At 42.9% G+C, this 17,033-nt stretch overlaps 1 protein-coding gene across 19 annotated transcripts in view; it reads right to left on the bottom strand.

Moving 5' to 3' along the window:
• The window catches only part of DYSF (dysferlin), a 231,105-nt gene that overhangs the window by 26,690 nt on the left and 187,382 nt on the right, over positions 1–17,033 (bottom strand). For 18 of the 19 annotated variants that reach the window (XM_059943014.1, XM_059943010.1, XM_059943007.1 and 15 more), the window contains 5 exons: positions 12,976–13,074; positions 5,305–5,433; positions 4,828–4,983; positions 3,203–3,294; positions 402–572 (listed from right to left, as the gene is read on the bottom strand). In XM_059943014.1, coding sequence (XP_059798997.1) covers positions 402–572; positions 3,203–3,294; positions 4,828–4,983; positions 5,305–5,433; positions 12,976–13,074 — 647 coding nt within the window. Of the gene's footprint in view, positions 1–401; positions 573–3,202; positions 3,295–4,827; positions 4,984–5,304; positions 5,434–12,975; positions 13,075–14,403; positions 14,416–17,033 lie in introns of all 19 variants that reach the window. The other variant, XM_059943011.1, reaches the window with a different exon arrangement.

Below are 17,033 nucleotides of genomic sequence, written 5' to 3' on the forward strand. Positions count from 1 at the left end.
CATGGAATTGGAACTGAAATGTTTCCAATTTCCAGCTTTAGAGAATCAGACCCAGACAAGACCCAAGTTGGCAGGAAGTGGGTGGGGCTGGCCACACGTGAGTTCACCTTGGGGCCCAGCGGGGCTGTGTGTCCCATTGTCTGTCTCCCTCCTCCTTCCCCTCTCCAGGCCCTCCACGGTGCCTTAAGGAGAACTTGATTATAACGACGTGAGGAAGAGCTGGGTTCTCAGAGTCAGATAAGCACGTCAAACCCTAATCCCACCACTTACAAGTCCAGGTCTCAGTTTCCATATCTATGGAGTGGGGGTAAGACCTGGGCTGACTGAGAGAGACAGTGTCTGTGCCGTGCTAGGCCCATGCTGGCACACAGTCAGGGAAGCAGCCAGCGCCCTGCACCTACACGCAGTAGGTCTGGGGGAGTCCGCAGCGAGCCCCAAACTTGGACAGCAGCCTGTTCTCCAGGTCGATAACCGTCTCCCCGATCTTTTCGTCCTTGGAGAGGAGGTCGTAGTCATAGAGGGTAACCTTCAGGTCCTTCTCCAGAGGCAGAGTGCAGGTCAGCTCGAACATCCTATTGCGGGGGGAGGGGGGCGGGGAGGCGGGGGCAGTTGTCATGACGACACCAGCTCCCAGAGGTCACCGGACACAGCGCAAACTCAAGTGGGTGGCAAGGCTGGAGCAAGAGCTAGAAAGCCACCCCTGGCCTCCTCCTCTCCCGGGAATGGCCTGCAGTCCACCCTCCTCAAGCCTCCTAGAGCTCTTACAGCACACCACCCACAGCACTCCCGGTGCTGGGCTTGCCTGAGTGTGTGTGTGTGTGTGTGTGTGTGTGTGTGTGTGTGTGTGTGTGTGCGGTTTTCCCAAATAATCTGAGCTGGGCATATAGCAGATGCCTGCCTGATGGACCACAGAATGGACCAATGAAATGAAGCACAAGGTTAAAAATGAAGTTTCAACCAGGACACCTGGAGACAAGAGATGTGAAACTCCAGAGCCAGGTGCCAGAGCTCCAGAATTTACCAAGGGCGTGGCCTGGGATCCACTTTCCGCACTCCTGGGGCTTCAACACTCCTGCTGGAGTGGGAAGAAGAGAGGATTTGTGCGGAGGTTTCTTTGAAGAGAGCTCCTGCCATGCTCTGAGACCCCCCGCCACCGCCCACGGAGGTCAAGTGTACAAGTGCTGTCCCTTCTCCCCTGAAATGAGTTCCCTGCAGGAGGGACACACAAGCCTGGCACCCGAGCTGTGGTCGAGGAAGCACAGGCAGCTTGTAGCAGAGAGGAGGTGGGGGATACGTTCGGGAGGAGCTGAGCTCCCGTCCTGGCTGGGCACGGAACTGCAGTGCTGCCTGCGGAGAAGGGGGCTGCTGCTCTGAAGCCTGTCCCACGGGACCTGGGGCTCCAACAGCGAGAGACTGTGGGGCGGCCCATCTGAGAACGGGTTGGGGGGAATGGGAGGGGGACACCCGCTACAGGGACCCAGCACCTGCCACATCCCAGGAGCTATGTGAGGAGGGCTCAGGGGGTGTCTCTGTAAAGCCCACAGGGAAGCAAACATCTGCCACCCAAAGGGTGCCGGATGGGGCGAAGTCAGCACTTGAGATGGGCCCCTCCTCTCACACAGGCTCCCCAGTCCTGGCCCTGCAAGTATGGCGAAGGACGGCAGGAAGGGGCGGGGGGGACACTGGGCAAAGACCCTCCTCCCCTCCGCACACACCCCCAAGGTGCACACGCTGTGCCCAAGGTGGACGCAGCTGCGAGAGGGAGCGACTGCCCTCCAGCCATCCGGTGCGCTCCTGATGACACGTGAATGCGCGTTCTGGTTACCAACTTGAGACGGTGGGCGGACGGCAAAGTGGACTGTCTAAACCTGAGCGGGAAAGTGGCCTGCCTGCCACAGTTTCCACTCAGGGAGTGAGGAAGGTCACCCGCACAGAATACATGTTTACAGGAAACTGGCAGACGAAACCAAAGTTGTGTCTGATTATGTCCCATGCGTTCTGCTGGCCAACACGTGGGTGACAGAAACAAAGAGCTCCTGCTGTGGACTCACAGATGCTTGACACCCCAAGCAGAGCCGGTGGCCGTGATCCGAGGGAGATGGTGAAACAGAGAGGGAGAGGCGTGTTTCTACACTAGCGCCCCTACCCTGCCCTGGGCCCTGTGCGGTCCTGTCAGCCTGGGGCCCCACGCTGGCCACTGGGGCTCACCAAACAGGGTTCTTCTCTTCCACCCGCCATCCTCCCCACAGCCCTTCCCTCCAGTTCCAGCTCTTGGCAGTGGCTCATCATTCGCCAGGACTGTTTCCGCTTCAAAAATGGCATTTCCCCTGGCTGATTGGGTCTCTCTGCAGGGCCAGATGACTACAACTAACTCAAGAGACACCGGTTCATGAATCCAGTGTGTCGCTTGACAATATCGGTACATGCCTTCTCCTACAGGTGCTAGAGAAATAGCTGCCAACCTCCCTCAAGGTTCTCCTTTCTCTGCCCTAAATACGCTCGCATCCAAACAGCAAGCAAGTCAGGAAGCCTGGGAACTACTCCCGTGCAATGGGCCCTGCTTCTTCCTTCCCTCGTTCTTAGATTTTAGGAAGCATTTTACCCTCTTGAGTCCACATCCTTCCACTATCTGCCACAGATGAACGTGCAACAGTAAAAGAGAATAACTACTAAATGTAATAGGAATCCTGGATTAGATCCTGAAACAGTAAAGGGACATTAATGGAAAAATTGGCAAAATCCTAAAAGAGTCTAGAGTTTAGTTAATAGTAATGAGCCAACATCAATTTCTTAATTTTGATACATGTACCATGGTTAGGTAGGATGTTAATGGCGGAGGAAACTGAGTGATGGGTATACGAAAACTGTACTATCTTTGTAACTTTTCTGTAAATCTAAAATTATTCCAAAGTAAAAGTTGATCTAAAAAAAAGAAGAATTAGCAAATGCATGCTCTGGGTTTCCATTTAGGTTTCTGATCTTCAAGGTAATTGTTTAACTAGGAGCTTCTGCCAGGACTCAAGCCTTTAGCGCTTAAGGAAGCGCTAGCTGAGGTTACCCCTCTACAGACACGCAAGATTTAGGGAACACAGCTTTGCTCCAGGAGATGGGGACTTCCCAGTGGCGGCCACATCGCTCCCGCTGGGCTGTGGGTTATCCAGACTGGCACCTCCACCCCAAGACCCAAGCCAACCCAACTTACTTTCCAAACACAGGCTCCAGAGTACAGGGGATGTAGTTGTCCTGGTCACTCACCGACTTCTTCCCTATGGAGATCCTGATGTAAGGATCACACTGGAGGAGGAGAAGGAAACACTTCAGCGACATAACCTTCCTAACACGCTTCTGAGGCTCCTTCATTGCTCTGCCCCTCAAAGGGGCAAGGGGGCCCACCATCAAGAAGCTGCCACCTGCCAGGCCAGCAGCCCCATCCTGCACACCACCCCCGACGTGGGCCTCTAGCCTCGGCTCCGGCAGTGGAAGCTGGGCTCCTAAGTCCTCCATACTCCCAATCCACTGCCCCACTGGGAGAGGGCGGGTGGGGGCCAGGCCCATATCCTCAGAAACATGCCAGTTTGTGTGACATATGTGACTGGGCCAAGCTGGGGTCCTGTCTGTGACCTCTGCTTCAGCAGGTGGAAAGGGAGAGAGATGGCCAGACTTTTCAGCCCAACGCAGCCTCCTACAAGCAGCAGCATTCCCTCAACTAGCCTGTGGAGCAGCCAGGGCCAAAGAATGTTTACGGTCAGTCTCAGCACCAGGAGGGCTTGAAGTATATAAACTTGACCACAGCCACGTCTTGGAGGCCATCGGTGGTTCCTGGGCGGGGACTGCTCCATCCCGCCCTGTGATCTCCCAGCAGGGCATGGGCAGCTTTTCTCACCTTGAAAAGCAGGGCACCAGGGACAGGCCACCAGGCCCCTACCCACAACCTAGGACACAGGCTAGGCCCACACCTGTCTAAGGAGACAAGAGAAGACCCTAGCCTCGTACCTCTGAAACCCACTGTCCCCCACTCCTGCCTCGCCTCTTCCTCTTTCTCTCTCTTCCCAACTTTACTCTGCTCCTCCCCCCATCTCCCGGTAGCTCCAGACTCCTGCCCTCCCTCAAGCTCCCCTCCTTCACTCAGGGTCAGGACTAGAGTAGGTCAGTGAGGTACTCGCCTCAGGCACAAAATTTAAGGGAAAGACAAAAAAGCTTAGTAATCAAAATAAACAACATTTTAATGTGATATTTTAAAAATTAAAACCAATACCAACAGTCCATGATGAACAAAATATCAAAAATTTTAAATAAAGACAGGATCAGGATTGCTGATTTTTCCTTTTGCCTCAGGCTCCACCGTGGCCAGGCCAGCACAGTTACCCATCATGTTCCACCCCTCCTTCTTCCCTTCCCACACCACAGAGTCCTGTCCCAGCCTACACCATCAATGTCCCTTGTCCTTATGCCTTATCCTTGTGCTAAACCTACACTAAGGAGTCTGCTCCCAAATCTTTGCCAAGGTTTTTGACTCCTCCTAAAATATGGTTTTCTTCTCCCTCCCAGCCTATCACAACTCCATCAATCCTTAAGAATCCTATTCCTTCCAGGAAGTCTTCCCCATTATTCCAAAGTCTTGTACTGACTTTGGCCTTTTCTGACCTCCTGGAACACTTGGCCTTGATAGAACTCCAATGAAGTCACACCTCAGGTTTGTACCTGTTTGTCTGGTTTCCCCACTTACTGTGAACTCCTTGGGGCAAAGTGTGTATCCAAATTCTGCAGCCTCTTTGTACCCCAGCCTATCATTTATTCCAGGGGAGGTGAGAGCTCTAGGAATGTTACCTTCCCATTGGGGTCCTTGGGTTGCAGGCCAAATGCTCGGATAATGTAGATGCGGACCAGGCATTCCTGGGGCCCTTGGGAAGCCAGCTGGTGGAACTGTCTTGGCGGAATGGGGATGGCCGGGTCTTCTGGGAGGGGATAAATTTTGAAGAGGCCCTGAAAAGAAGGAGGGGTCAACTTTAATTTTCATCCTCAGTGTCACCAATACAGTCACCACTACGTCCCTTACTCTCATGTCTGCCAGAGTCATCACCACTGCGATCACTAAGCCCAGTGCCATCCCATCACCCCCATCACACTCTGCATCAGCAGCATCACCGTCCCCGCCACCACCTCCATCACCCACACGGTCACCAACCGCAGCACTGGGGTCACTACTGATGTTACTACAGTACCTCTGCCCCCACCCCCTTCACTCATTGCTGCCACTCCAGTCTTGGGCCCCCCTGGGTTAGAGACGTGTTCTCAAGGACTTACCTTAAACTCCCCAATGACAGATGGGTCTTCCATCTCCTCCTGAGTCTTGCCCCGGTAGAGCTTGAAGGTGTTACAAAAGTCAGACAGGCCCTCAAAGTCCTTCACATTCTCCAGTGCTGTGTCATAGACCTGCCGTATGGGGAGACAAAAGAGGGGGACAAAGGAAAGAGAGAAAGAAGAGGGAAAGCAAGGAAAGAGGAAACATGACAGTGTTCAAGTAAAGAAAGGAGAGAAAGGACAGAGAAGAAAATGAGGGGGAAAAGCCATAAGCAAATTAGAGAACAAAGGGCAAGAGGAAGGCAGGTGGGAGAGGTGGAGGTAAGAGAGGGGGCCAAGAAGGAAGAGAGGCAGAGAAGAAGAGAACAAAGGCAGAGATAAAAAGGATGCAAATCATGGAGAAGAGAGAGAGAAATGGTGGGGGGGGGGGGTGGGGAGACCAGAGAAGGGAGTAAGAGGGGAAGACATTTGTTCGACGACGTTGGAAAACAGGGTTTTCTGATTAATCCAATATTCTAGATACCCGAGAGTCATCAGATACATGGGTGGTGCATTTTTTGAGAATAAGATCACAGTCAAACAAATAAATGAAAAGTTAACTGACTTTTTATTTGAAGATCAAGACAGAACTCTAGAAGATTCACAAGTCAACAAAATACTTACTGTCCAGGATGTCCAAATGGCAGTGGATCAAATACTGGGCTGAGGAAGTCTTTTGAGCACCACTTTAAATTTGTCAACTCAATTTATTTGTTTCTCTCCTCTCAAACAATGACTTTTACTTGTTAGAGCATTACTTAGACTTAAACGAAGCAGTAGTCTTCTATTATAGATGATAAAATGTACCTAATTAATAGTGATATTAACCCACTTAATATACATGCTAAAATTGGTTATATCTGAAACTGACTGGCAAGATAGTCGGCCCTCCATATCTGCGGATTCCATGTGTTGAATCCGCAAATATGCAACCCGCGGGCACAGAGGACCTACTGTACTTCAGGTAAGTTCCTTTCTCATCTCGCTAAACATTTTTTCTCATTAGGCCTAGCTCTAGTTCTATCTCTTCCATGAAGCCCAAGTTCTATCTCTTCTAAGAAATAATTAATTACATGAGTGATATAGGTTCATTATTAAAAATTAGAAAATGTAAGTAGATATAAAGAAAATATTATTATTGCCTTAAATTCTGATCTCCAAAAATGACAATTAATTATTTGGTTAACATTTGGTATGTATCATTTTGAATATTTTCTTGCCATATTTATATAGTTGCATCATTTCAATCAAAAGACCAATTCTTCGAGGTGTCTATACTACCGTTTTCTCTTTTCTAGTTTCTTATTTCTGCTTCTATTTCTATTATTTTCTTCTACTATTTTAAGGATTATTTTTCTTCTAATTTCTTCAGTTGAAATTTTAATTACTTTGTTCCCTCTTTTCTGATAAGGAAAACACTTATTGCTATGAAATTGCCTCTGCTTACTACTGTCTTAGTATTGCCCCATTTGTTTTCATGTATAATGTTTTCATTTTTCTTTTCTTGGCATTCCATAATTATAGTTTTATATTTACTTTTTGATCTTAAAGCTAGATGTGCAATTAGTTTTCTTTCTTTTGTTTTAACATAAGTTTTTAAGGCTATAAACTTCCTCTGAATACTGCTTTAACTGTAACCAGTAAGTTCTAACATGTAGGGTTTTATCCTTGCTTCCCAGATATTCTGCAATTTCCCTTATATTTTCTCTTTCACCAAGAATTGTTAAAAGAGAGTTGTTTTTTTTTAAATTTTCCAGATAGAAGTTTTTTGTGCTTTTGAGCTTGTTATTAATTTCTAACTTTATGGCATTATAATCAGAAAACATTGTCAGTGTTTTGTCACTTTTTGAATTTTATTAAGATTTTCTTTATGCTCTATTACATGGTCAATTTTTGTTTTGGGGTTTTTTTAATTAATTTGTGTTGGGGTATAGTTGTTTTACAATGTTGTGTTAGTTTCTGCTGTGCAGCAAAGTGAATCAGTTATACATATACATATATCCACTCTTTTTTAGATTTCCTTCCCACTTAGGTCATCACAGAGCATTGAGTAGAGTTCCCTGTGCTATACAATAGGTTCTCGTTAGTTATCTATTTTATACACAGTAGTGTATATATGTCAATTTTGTAAATGTGCCATAGGGGTGTCTCTATTTTCAAGCTACCAGGTTCAATCAGGTTAGTAATTACTTTAGTCTTCTATATCCTCTCATGCTTTTGTCCCCTTGATCTGACATGAACTGAGAAAAGTGAATTAAAATCTCCCCCACAAACCAGTATATTTCTATTTCTTCTTCTATCTCTTGTAATTTCTGTTTTGTAAATATTGAGGTATTATTTAGCACATAGATATTCTCATGACCGTCATAACTAGGAATTGCAGCATTTAGCATTCTAAAGTGCCAAGCTTTGTCTCATCTAATTTGGGGGACCTGTGTATGCTCTCATCTAATATTAAGATTGTGACTTCTGCTTTCTTTTCATCTGCATTTGCCTGGCACACATTTTCCCAATCTTTTTTTTTTCAACCTTTATGAAGCTTTTTATTTTAGAGTTAGATTTTGCTTTGAGATCTGATTTAAATTTTGTGATTAATAAGTGATTGATATGACATGTATTGATATGACAGATATGTTTGGTCTGGTTTTACATTTGTATTATATTTACATAGTCATGTAATATGTTTATATTATATTTTCTAGTTTCATAGGGTTTTTCTAAAAATCTTTGCATGGTCTGTGTGTGTGTGTTTTAGTTTTTCTGAGAGCTAAAATGACCTGAGTTTATGCTCTAATATTATTATGTCTTTAGGGGCAGTATTTATGGGTTCCCCACTATAGCAATGATAAAATAATCTAATTTTATCTTCCTCCCTCTCCCTCTCCATCACCTAGTTTTAGACAATATTATCTATCTTAATGTTTATGTTTGTGCTGTTTGCTTATACTTTGCTTATATGCCTATTATTTGATTTGCCAATTTTATTTTTTATATTTATATATTACATATATTAATAGCATAAACATACCTTTTTAACCACTTTAAGTGTACAGTTCAATGACATTAAGTACAGTCACACTTTTATGCTCCCATCACCACCATTTATCTCCAGAATTTTTTTCATCCTCCCCAGTTGAAACCCCAAACTCACTAAACAATAACTCCCTTTCTCCCCCCGCCCCCAGCCCCTGGCAACCATCATTCCACTTTCTGTCTCTATGAATTTATTACTCTAAGTACTGCACATGAGTGTAATCATACACTATTTGCCCTTTTGCAACCAGCTTATTTCACTTAACATAATGTCTTAAAGATTCACCCATGTTGTAGCATGGGTCAGAATTTCCTTCCTTTTTAAGGCTGAATAATATTTCATTGTATGTAATTACCATATTTTGTTTATTCATTCATCAGTCAATGGACATTTAGGTTGTTTCCACATTTCGTGATTTGCCAGTTTTAAATAATATCTGTCAATTCTATTTATTCTGTAATATGACTATCAGTGCCCTTACTCTGTATTCCATCCTCTTTCCTCCTTTACCTAACTTTTGTCAGTTTTATCATTTCTACATTTTCAGTATATATGGTATTTACATTCTGTCCAGTTACCCTAACCCTCCCATTTGTTTCCATCTTAGGCCTAAGGTAAAATATGCTCACAACCATTCCTTTTGTTATGGTTTTCCCAATTACATACAAGTTGAGACAGCTCCTAGATGAGCTCCAATTCATCCCGTAGGAGTCCCTCAAGACAGGCTTCTGGGAGCCATATTACCTGTCTCCTGAATGTGAATACCTGTGTGTCTGTAGCCTTTATGCTTGAAGGGCAGCTTGGCTGAATGTCAAATCCTTGGGTCACCCTTTCTTTCCCTGATGATCTTACACATGGTGCTTTATCGTCTTTGGGCATTAAATGTTGTAGAGAAAGTGAAGTCACTTTGATTTCTTTCCTTTTTTAAATTATTTAAATTTTTGTGGGGGAGAATGTATGACTACCCAAAGAATTTTTTCTTTATCTCTAATGTCCAATAACTACACTAGAATATGTCCCTGGGTTGACCAATCTGGGTCAATTTTTCCTGACACACAGCAGACCTTCTAATATGCGTACTCAAGTATTCTTTCATTTCAGTGAAGTTTTATTAAACTATCAACTGTTTGTTTTAGTTCCTTGTTTTGGTTGTCCTCCTTGCGGACTCCAATTATGCAAATGTTGGATCTCCTTTCCCCGACTACTATGTTTGTCATTTTCTCTTTATTCTTTTATAACTCTTTCTTTATTTCCATTTCATTCTGTCCTCTATGCCCCTTTCTGTGTTTTCCAATGTGGCCATTCTGTCCTGTGCTCCTTCCAATTTCATGTTTTCTTCTCCTTTTTTCCTGACTCTTACTAGCTCATATTTCACATCTTCTCATCTCACCATCCCTTCGTTCTTTTATTTCTGCTTGCATTCTGACCACCCTATTTCTAAAAAGTTAACAGCAAAATCTTTCATCTCATCTGTTCCTTGGAGAAATTTTTCTGGTGGGTATATATCCTTTCTTTTGGTTAAGTTTTGTTATATATTTTCTCTTCTTTTTTTCATAGTATTTTAAAATTAATACTGTGCTATTTTTTTATTATTACTTGTCACTAAATGTGTTGGATTTTCCTAGACCAGTTATTTCCTTTGTTCCCATAACAGAGGCAGGCTGTTCCCTACAAATATGGTTCCTCTGTGTGATTCTTGTGTAGCTCCACCTTCTCTGTTTCTCTGAACCAAACCATGTCTAAGAGGCTTCTGTCACCAGCCTGAACCTGTCTCCAAAGTTCCCATGTCCATTGTTGTGAACAAAGGATATATTTTTATATTTTACAGTGAAACTTCAATTTCGGGAATTATATTTTTAACTACCTGTTATGAAAATTTTCAAGCACACACAAAAGTAAAGAGAATAGATAAGAAGTCCCCATGAATCCATAGCCTGTCTTAAATAATTATCAACATTCTTTTATTAGGAAGTATGGGGTTTGCTGAGATCTGCTACCACTATGACCTTTCATCATTTTCATGCATCTTCTCTTCATTTACTGCCGAGTGGCTTCTACCCAATCTCAGTTGCCTTTGGACAGCCCTTACATGTATTTTGGAGTCTGCGGGTTTTATTTGTTTCCAACTTTTACTGAAAATGAAGTTTGTGGGTTTGAATGATTTCCAAAGAGAAAAAGTGAAAAATGCTGACTTATGCAGCCATGTTCATACTGGAAGTCCCAATAAAATACTTTTTAAATTTCCAAGTGGTTGGTCTTTTTGTTTAAACTTTTGTTATTAATTTCTCGTTTTATTGCATTTAAATCTGTCTTGTATGATTTCTGCTTTTGGTAACCTATTACTAACCTAATATGTGATCAAATTTTGTGAGTGTTCTCTGAGCATTAGGAAAAATACATTTTCCATTTTTAAATTATTTTTATTCTCTATTTTAAAGCTACTCTTGCTGTAGCTTAGAAAATATTTACCTTGTTATTCAGATCTTTTATTTCTTTATTTATTGGTTGCCTGTTTCATCTGTCCAGGAAAGAGGTGCATTAAAATCACCACTGCAACTTTAATTTCTGTAATTTCATGGCTTCATTTGTGTGGGGTGTTACTTTATATATTCCTATCCATTTTTGCTTTAAGGATTTCTAAGCTTTATTGTTCCATACATTAATGTTTGGGAGTTTTTGCACTGAGATGTACATCTTTTATTTATACAAAACACTCCATTTTGTTTCCTTTGCTTTTTACTTTAGTTTCTATCTGTTTCTCTTTTGTTTGCACTTACTTTATTTTGTTTGCCTAAATATTTACTTTTTTAGCCATTCTAAGTTGTATTGTCTTAGATGTGTCTTTTAAAGACATTATAATGAATTTTGACTTTTGATGAACTCTGAGTCCTTATCACTTAGTAAAAGACTGTAACCCAGTTTTATTTATTAGGAAAATTAATATTCTTTTTCTATTGTGTTTTTCTATGATTTCTGCTTTTCTATGCTTTCTTGCTGTATCTTTGTTTTCTATCTTTCACTATTGTGACTATGAGTTGTCTTTTTTTCCCTATGATAGCAATTTCCAAAATATGGGTTCTTCCCCCCCACCCATTGTGTACTCCATTCTCTCCATAATACTATAAGCTATTTTTCAAAGACCCATGTTGGTGGTGTTGGTTACTGATCCCTAAAGAACCAGCGTTTCTTCCAGATCTGCTTTTCCCCCCAGAAACAGGTTGAATGCATTTTGGTTTTAGACAGCCCATTTTCACTTGGAAACTGTCACAGATCTCAGAGAGGTCAAGCTGGTGGGCTGGGCGCCAGTTCAGCATCCGGCATCTGAGGGAGTGGCAAGGGTGCCAGGGCCATGGGCCACCCTGGCAGGAGTCCTCATTCTTACTTGGCTTTTCTCAATTTTTGGCAAGGCCACAGTACCACATGCCAGACTTAACGTGTCGGACCTTCTTCCTGGTACACAAATAGTTCTGTCTCTTTGCCCAGCCTCACACACCCACCTACCAAGTCAACAAAGAACTTGCTGCCTGGGGAGGCCTGAGCCTTCTGACTGCTGCTGCCTGAGGCCTCATCTCTGCCCCTCCAGGTCTCCAGGTACAATGACATGGGGGCATCCAACGTACCAGAGGCAGCTCTGGCCACCTTGTGAGATCACCTTCTATACTGGTCACCCACCACTCCAACAAGCCTCAAGCCCCCTTCATCTAGTCCCTGTTAGGGAGCTCCTTGGGCTTTTCTTGCATGTCTGACAGCCTTGGCCCCCCTCTTGCTCTCTAGGTAGGGCTGCCAGGTTTAGCAAGTGAAAATACAGGACACCCAGTTAAATTTGAATTTCGGAGAAACAACAAATAGTTGTTAGGTAAGTATGTTCTGTGCAATATTTAAAGCATATTTACACTAAAATATTATTCATTATATACCTGAAGTCCAGTGTAACTGAGCATCCTGAATTTTACCTGGTAACCCTCTCCACGACACTATGTAACTCCTTCAGGGAGTAATTTTGAGTCACCTCTGGTTATCTTTTTTAAAAGTAGTCTGCTTTTAAAAAGTATAACCGTATTTGTGGAATTTCCTCAAAATACCAGAATTTGGCTGACTCATCCCTGGTTTTGTGTTGTTTTTCAGGCTCCGGGGTTTTTTTTCCACAGAAACAGAGTCTACCATATTTTTATATGTGCTGGGTAATTTCTATCCCAGTTGCAGAGGTGGGGGAATCAGAGGTACATTCTCACATTGACTTTCCTTTTAATTTTAATGGAAAATTTTTATAATAGAAAAGTTCAAATAACTTTAAAAGAGACAGAATAGTATAACAAATCCCTAAGTACCCATCTCCAAGCTTTAACAATTTTCAATATTTTGCAATTTCAATCATCTTTAATATTTTGAACATCTAGCAGAGGGTGACCCACATCATCTAAATAATTCATCCTTACTTTTCTTGAGCATTTTAAAACAGATCCCAGGTATCATTTCACCCATAAATATATATGCATATACATGTATGTATACATATATTCTCTTTCAGTTGCAGCTTCCGCTGCCCAGTGCGCATGCCCAGGGACTGCTAGACTGAAGAGGACATTGTGAGGAGGGCTCACCTTTAGAGTGTCAAAGTCCTTCTCCAGGTAGGACCCGCACTTTTCCCTCTCCCCTATCGAGGCAAAGAATTTGCTCCACCAATCAATGAACTCCTCCTCCTGAGTGGGTAGAAAAAAAGAGACCATTTCAGAAACAGAATTTGCCAAGCAAGGTTCTTCTGGACCAACACCAAGCAAGGCTGATGGGCTGGCCTAGACTGCAAATCTCTCCTGCTGGTGTGAGTTCTTGGGAGCAGAGAGCTGGAACTCCCTGCCTCTCCAGGGGCCAACTGTACGGTTAGGAGAAAGGTCTTCACACCTGCTTGGTGTTGAGAGGCAGAGGCTCTCGCCCTGGCCCTGCCTACCTTCACTGTGTGATTCTGTTAAGCTCTTGGGGCCTCCCTTTTCCTTTCTGTGAAGTGGGCATAATCATCACAGGCCCCTTGCATTCCAGGGGCATACTGAGGCTAAAATCAGAGGATACATAGGATAACTCTTTGGGGGGAAATGTCAATAAAGTGTTATTTATTAATAAAATACAGTAGACCCAGGAAAACTCAGACCCCAAAGGGCTATCCTGATCCCCCCCAGACCCCAGCCAAAAAAAAGCTTCCAAAATCAGAACTTAGTCTCCTGCAAGGTCAAATCAAGGCAGAGTCCCTGAAATTCAACAATTACTAAGTGCCCATTATTCAAAAGACACTATGTTCAATGGGGGAAATTAGGTGAGGAGAAAGGAAGTTTGTGACAACACACTCTCTGCCCCTTCCTTCCTTCGCTTATTCATATTTGTGGGCAAAGGTGGATGGGCCTGTTGGGGTACACACTGGTCTCCCCGCCTTTTAAGTCCTCCTGGGCAAGGCCCTCTTGGCTCTTGTGTCTAGAATGCTCCTTCAGCTGTGTTCTGTGCAGGTGTCCGGTCACCCAGGGAGTCAGCAAGCTCTCTGAAGGTGGGATCATCACTCTTCCCGGCCTCCCCCAAAACCCACGCAGGCCCAGGCACTGGGTCTGTGCTGCCGGTACCAGTAAAGCTCACCCAGTTCCATGGGAAGGGCCCAGGACAAGGTGTCAGGAGAGCCCATTCTGGGGCCCGCTTTCCTCCTCGGTATGAGGCGGTCAACTAGGGGATCTCCCAGGAGCTTGCTCTGATTCCATAAAATGAGCTGAACCCTATCATGAGTTTCTGGAAATGCTGGTGCTCCCTTTAGACCAATGCCCAGTCCGTCAAGCTCCACCTTATTAAGGGTTAGCACATGCTGCAGGCAGACCAAGGGAACTTGAACAGGTACGATGGGGAGAGCGTGGACTGAGGTTCTCAGAGTCTCCACCCATTTTGGAAGTACAGCCCTAACACCATCTGTGTGGCCAGAATATGGTGCCTAGACAGAGCACCAAGTGGGTGCCAGAGTAAGACTGAGTCTACAGAGAGTCTCTGTCTGACCAACTTACCAGGAGGATCTTCTGCAGCCAAAAAGGGGAAAAGAGGTTCAGGTGGGTTAAGATACAGGGTAGCAGAGCTTTCTGAGTTGTAATGACTCTCAAAACAGCCAGCAAGGCAGACACCAGCCGTGATGTTTTAAGTTCAGTTTGAAGAAAAATATGCCACAGATGAATAAACATACACAGACACACATATCAAACTCACCCAATCACAGACACACAAAAGAACATATTTACACAATCGTGCCCAAGAGAGATGTATATGCTGAAACGCACATATATCCCCCCAAAGTACACACGCTAACACACAGGCAAATATGTACACAGAGGTAGGAATGGTTAGAATGGAATTCAAGTTAGCTGTTTGATTCCTCTTAAGTCTTTCTTTTCTTCCCCAGCTCAGATACTTAAAGATCTGAGTTTATGACTCAGGCTCAGAGTCAGGCATAAACAGGCAACAATCAGTGTGTTTTGTACAAGGAAATGACAGGAACACGATAGCTGTGGGAAAGTCATTACATTTCCCTCAGTCTTGAAAAACCAAGCAAACCAAGTATTCTTTTTAAAAAAAGAATATGGAGACAGAGACTCTGAGTAATATGATTAACAGTGTCATTTAAATACACAACCATCATGTAATCTAAAAACAGAACTTACACCTTCTTTTCCAGCACAATTGGAGCACTTAGAAAAAATTAAAAGCCACAAAGCCAATGTCAATAAAGTCCAAGGAATAAACCCATTACCAGTCACACTCTCTGGCCTCAATAATAAAACTAGAAACTAATGAGAAACTCAAAAATCAAAAACCCCAACCTTTTAGAAATTTAAAGATGTACTCTTAAAACCCTTCTGAGTCAAAGGAAAAACCAAAACTAAAATCACGGATCCTTAGAAAATACCAAGAGTAAGAGGGCTATGTCTTAAAATTTGGTAGCCAAGTCTGTACTCAAAAGAAAATTTAGTCTTAAATATTCTTGCTTTTATACAAAAAGAATGAAAATAAATAACCTGATAACTCAAGAAATTAGAGAAAAGTAGGAAGATAATTTGAAAATGATGAGTAGAATTATGGAGAATATTACAACTGATAATTCAATCCCAGAGCAAACTTTCAAAAGACAAATAAAGTAAACATTAGATTATTTACCAGATCTAATGTTAAAAAGTAGGTACACCATTAGGAATAAGAAAGAGCAAATAAAAAGATATTATGGAGAGAATAAAAATATTAAGAGATTTGCTACACCCAAATCAATGGAAAAACCTTGGAAAATCTAGATGAAGTAGATAACTTTCTAAAAATATATATAAATTGCCAAAATTGATTCAAAAGTAATAGAAAACATGAAGAGATCACTTCCTGAAAGTGGAAGAGATCTCAAAGAACTACCTCCAAAAAAGACATCAGGCCAAGATGGTTTCTTTGGTGGCAGGTTCTATCAATCTCTCAGAGAATAAATCATTCTTTGTTCCGCAGCATAGAAAAAAAATGAAGTTTCTCCCTTTCATTTTGTGAAGCCTGACCAGGGGACACACACACACACACACACACACACACACACACACACACACACACACATCAATCCTATTCCTGAACAGAGATATAAAGGTCCTAAATAAAATACTAACAAATAGCTTGCAACAGTAGATTTTGCATGGATTAGACCGGATTATTCCAGAATGCAGGAGTGGCTCAGTATCAATAAGCAAGGAGAGAAAACCCAAATGATCATCTATAACAGAAATTTTCAAACTATGGCCCGGTAGCCAGCAACCTGGTTATGTAATTTACATATTGTCTGCCTCTTAACTACAATAGCAGAGCTGAGTAGTTGTGACAGAGACTTCATGTCCCCCAAACCTAAAGTATTTACTATCTGGCCATTTAAGAAGAAGCTTGCCAACCCCTGATCTATATAGGCAAAAAAGAAGGGAGTGTGAGGGGTTATAAAATTGTTATAAAATTTTTAGTTATTTCTAAATGAAGGTCTCATGAATTAAGAATAAAAGGAAACTTTCTTAGCATTGTAAAGACTATCTTCAAGCAATAGCCAGCATTGTACTTAACAGGACCAGGCTTTCTCCCAGAAGGGAGTCTGCCTCAGGGTCCAAATCCTGCCACTCCTAGCTGTGTGACCTTGGGCAAAACTTAACTTCTCTGTGCCTCAATTATCTTGTCTGTAAAATGGAAAAATACTAGTACCAATTTGACAGAGTTACAGTGAGGAATAAATGAGTCGTATGTATAAAGTGCTTAGAACAGTGCCTAGCACAGTGCTACTGACAATAGTATTGCTTTTTTGTGTGGACCAGGTTAGCTTCTGGCCAAGGGCTGGCTCTCTCACAGACTGCCAGCAGGAACGTAGCTGGCCACAATCTTTCCAGAAGGCAATCTGGCTGCATGTTTCTACAGCCCCAAAAATGTGCCTACACTTTGACCCATCACTCCCATTCTAGAAATCTATTCAAAGAAAGTACTTATAGATATGCATAGAGGTTTAACAACATTTATAACAGGGAAAAACAACTTAAGCATCTGACAATAAGGAACTTTTTGGGTAAACTGTACATCCATGTGATTAAATGTTGTACAACATAAAAAAAAATGATGTAGAAATGTTTATTGACATGGAAAG

The sequence above is a fragment of the Balaenoptera ricei genome, chromosome 13 (assembly GCF_028023285.1).
Source record: "Balaenoptera ricei isolate mBalRic1 chromosome 13, mBalRic1.hap2, whole genome shotgun sequence".
NCBI lineage: Eukaryota > Metazoa > Chordata > Mammalia > Artiodactyla > Balaenopteridae > Balaenoptera > Balaenoptera ricei.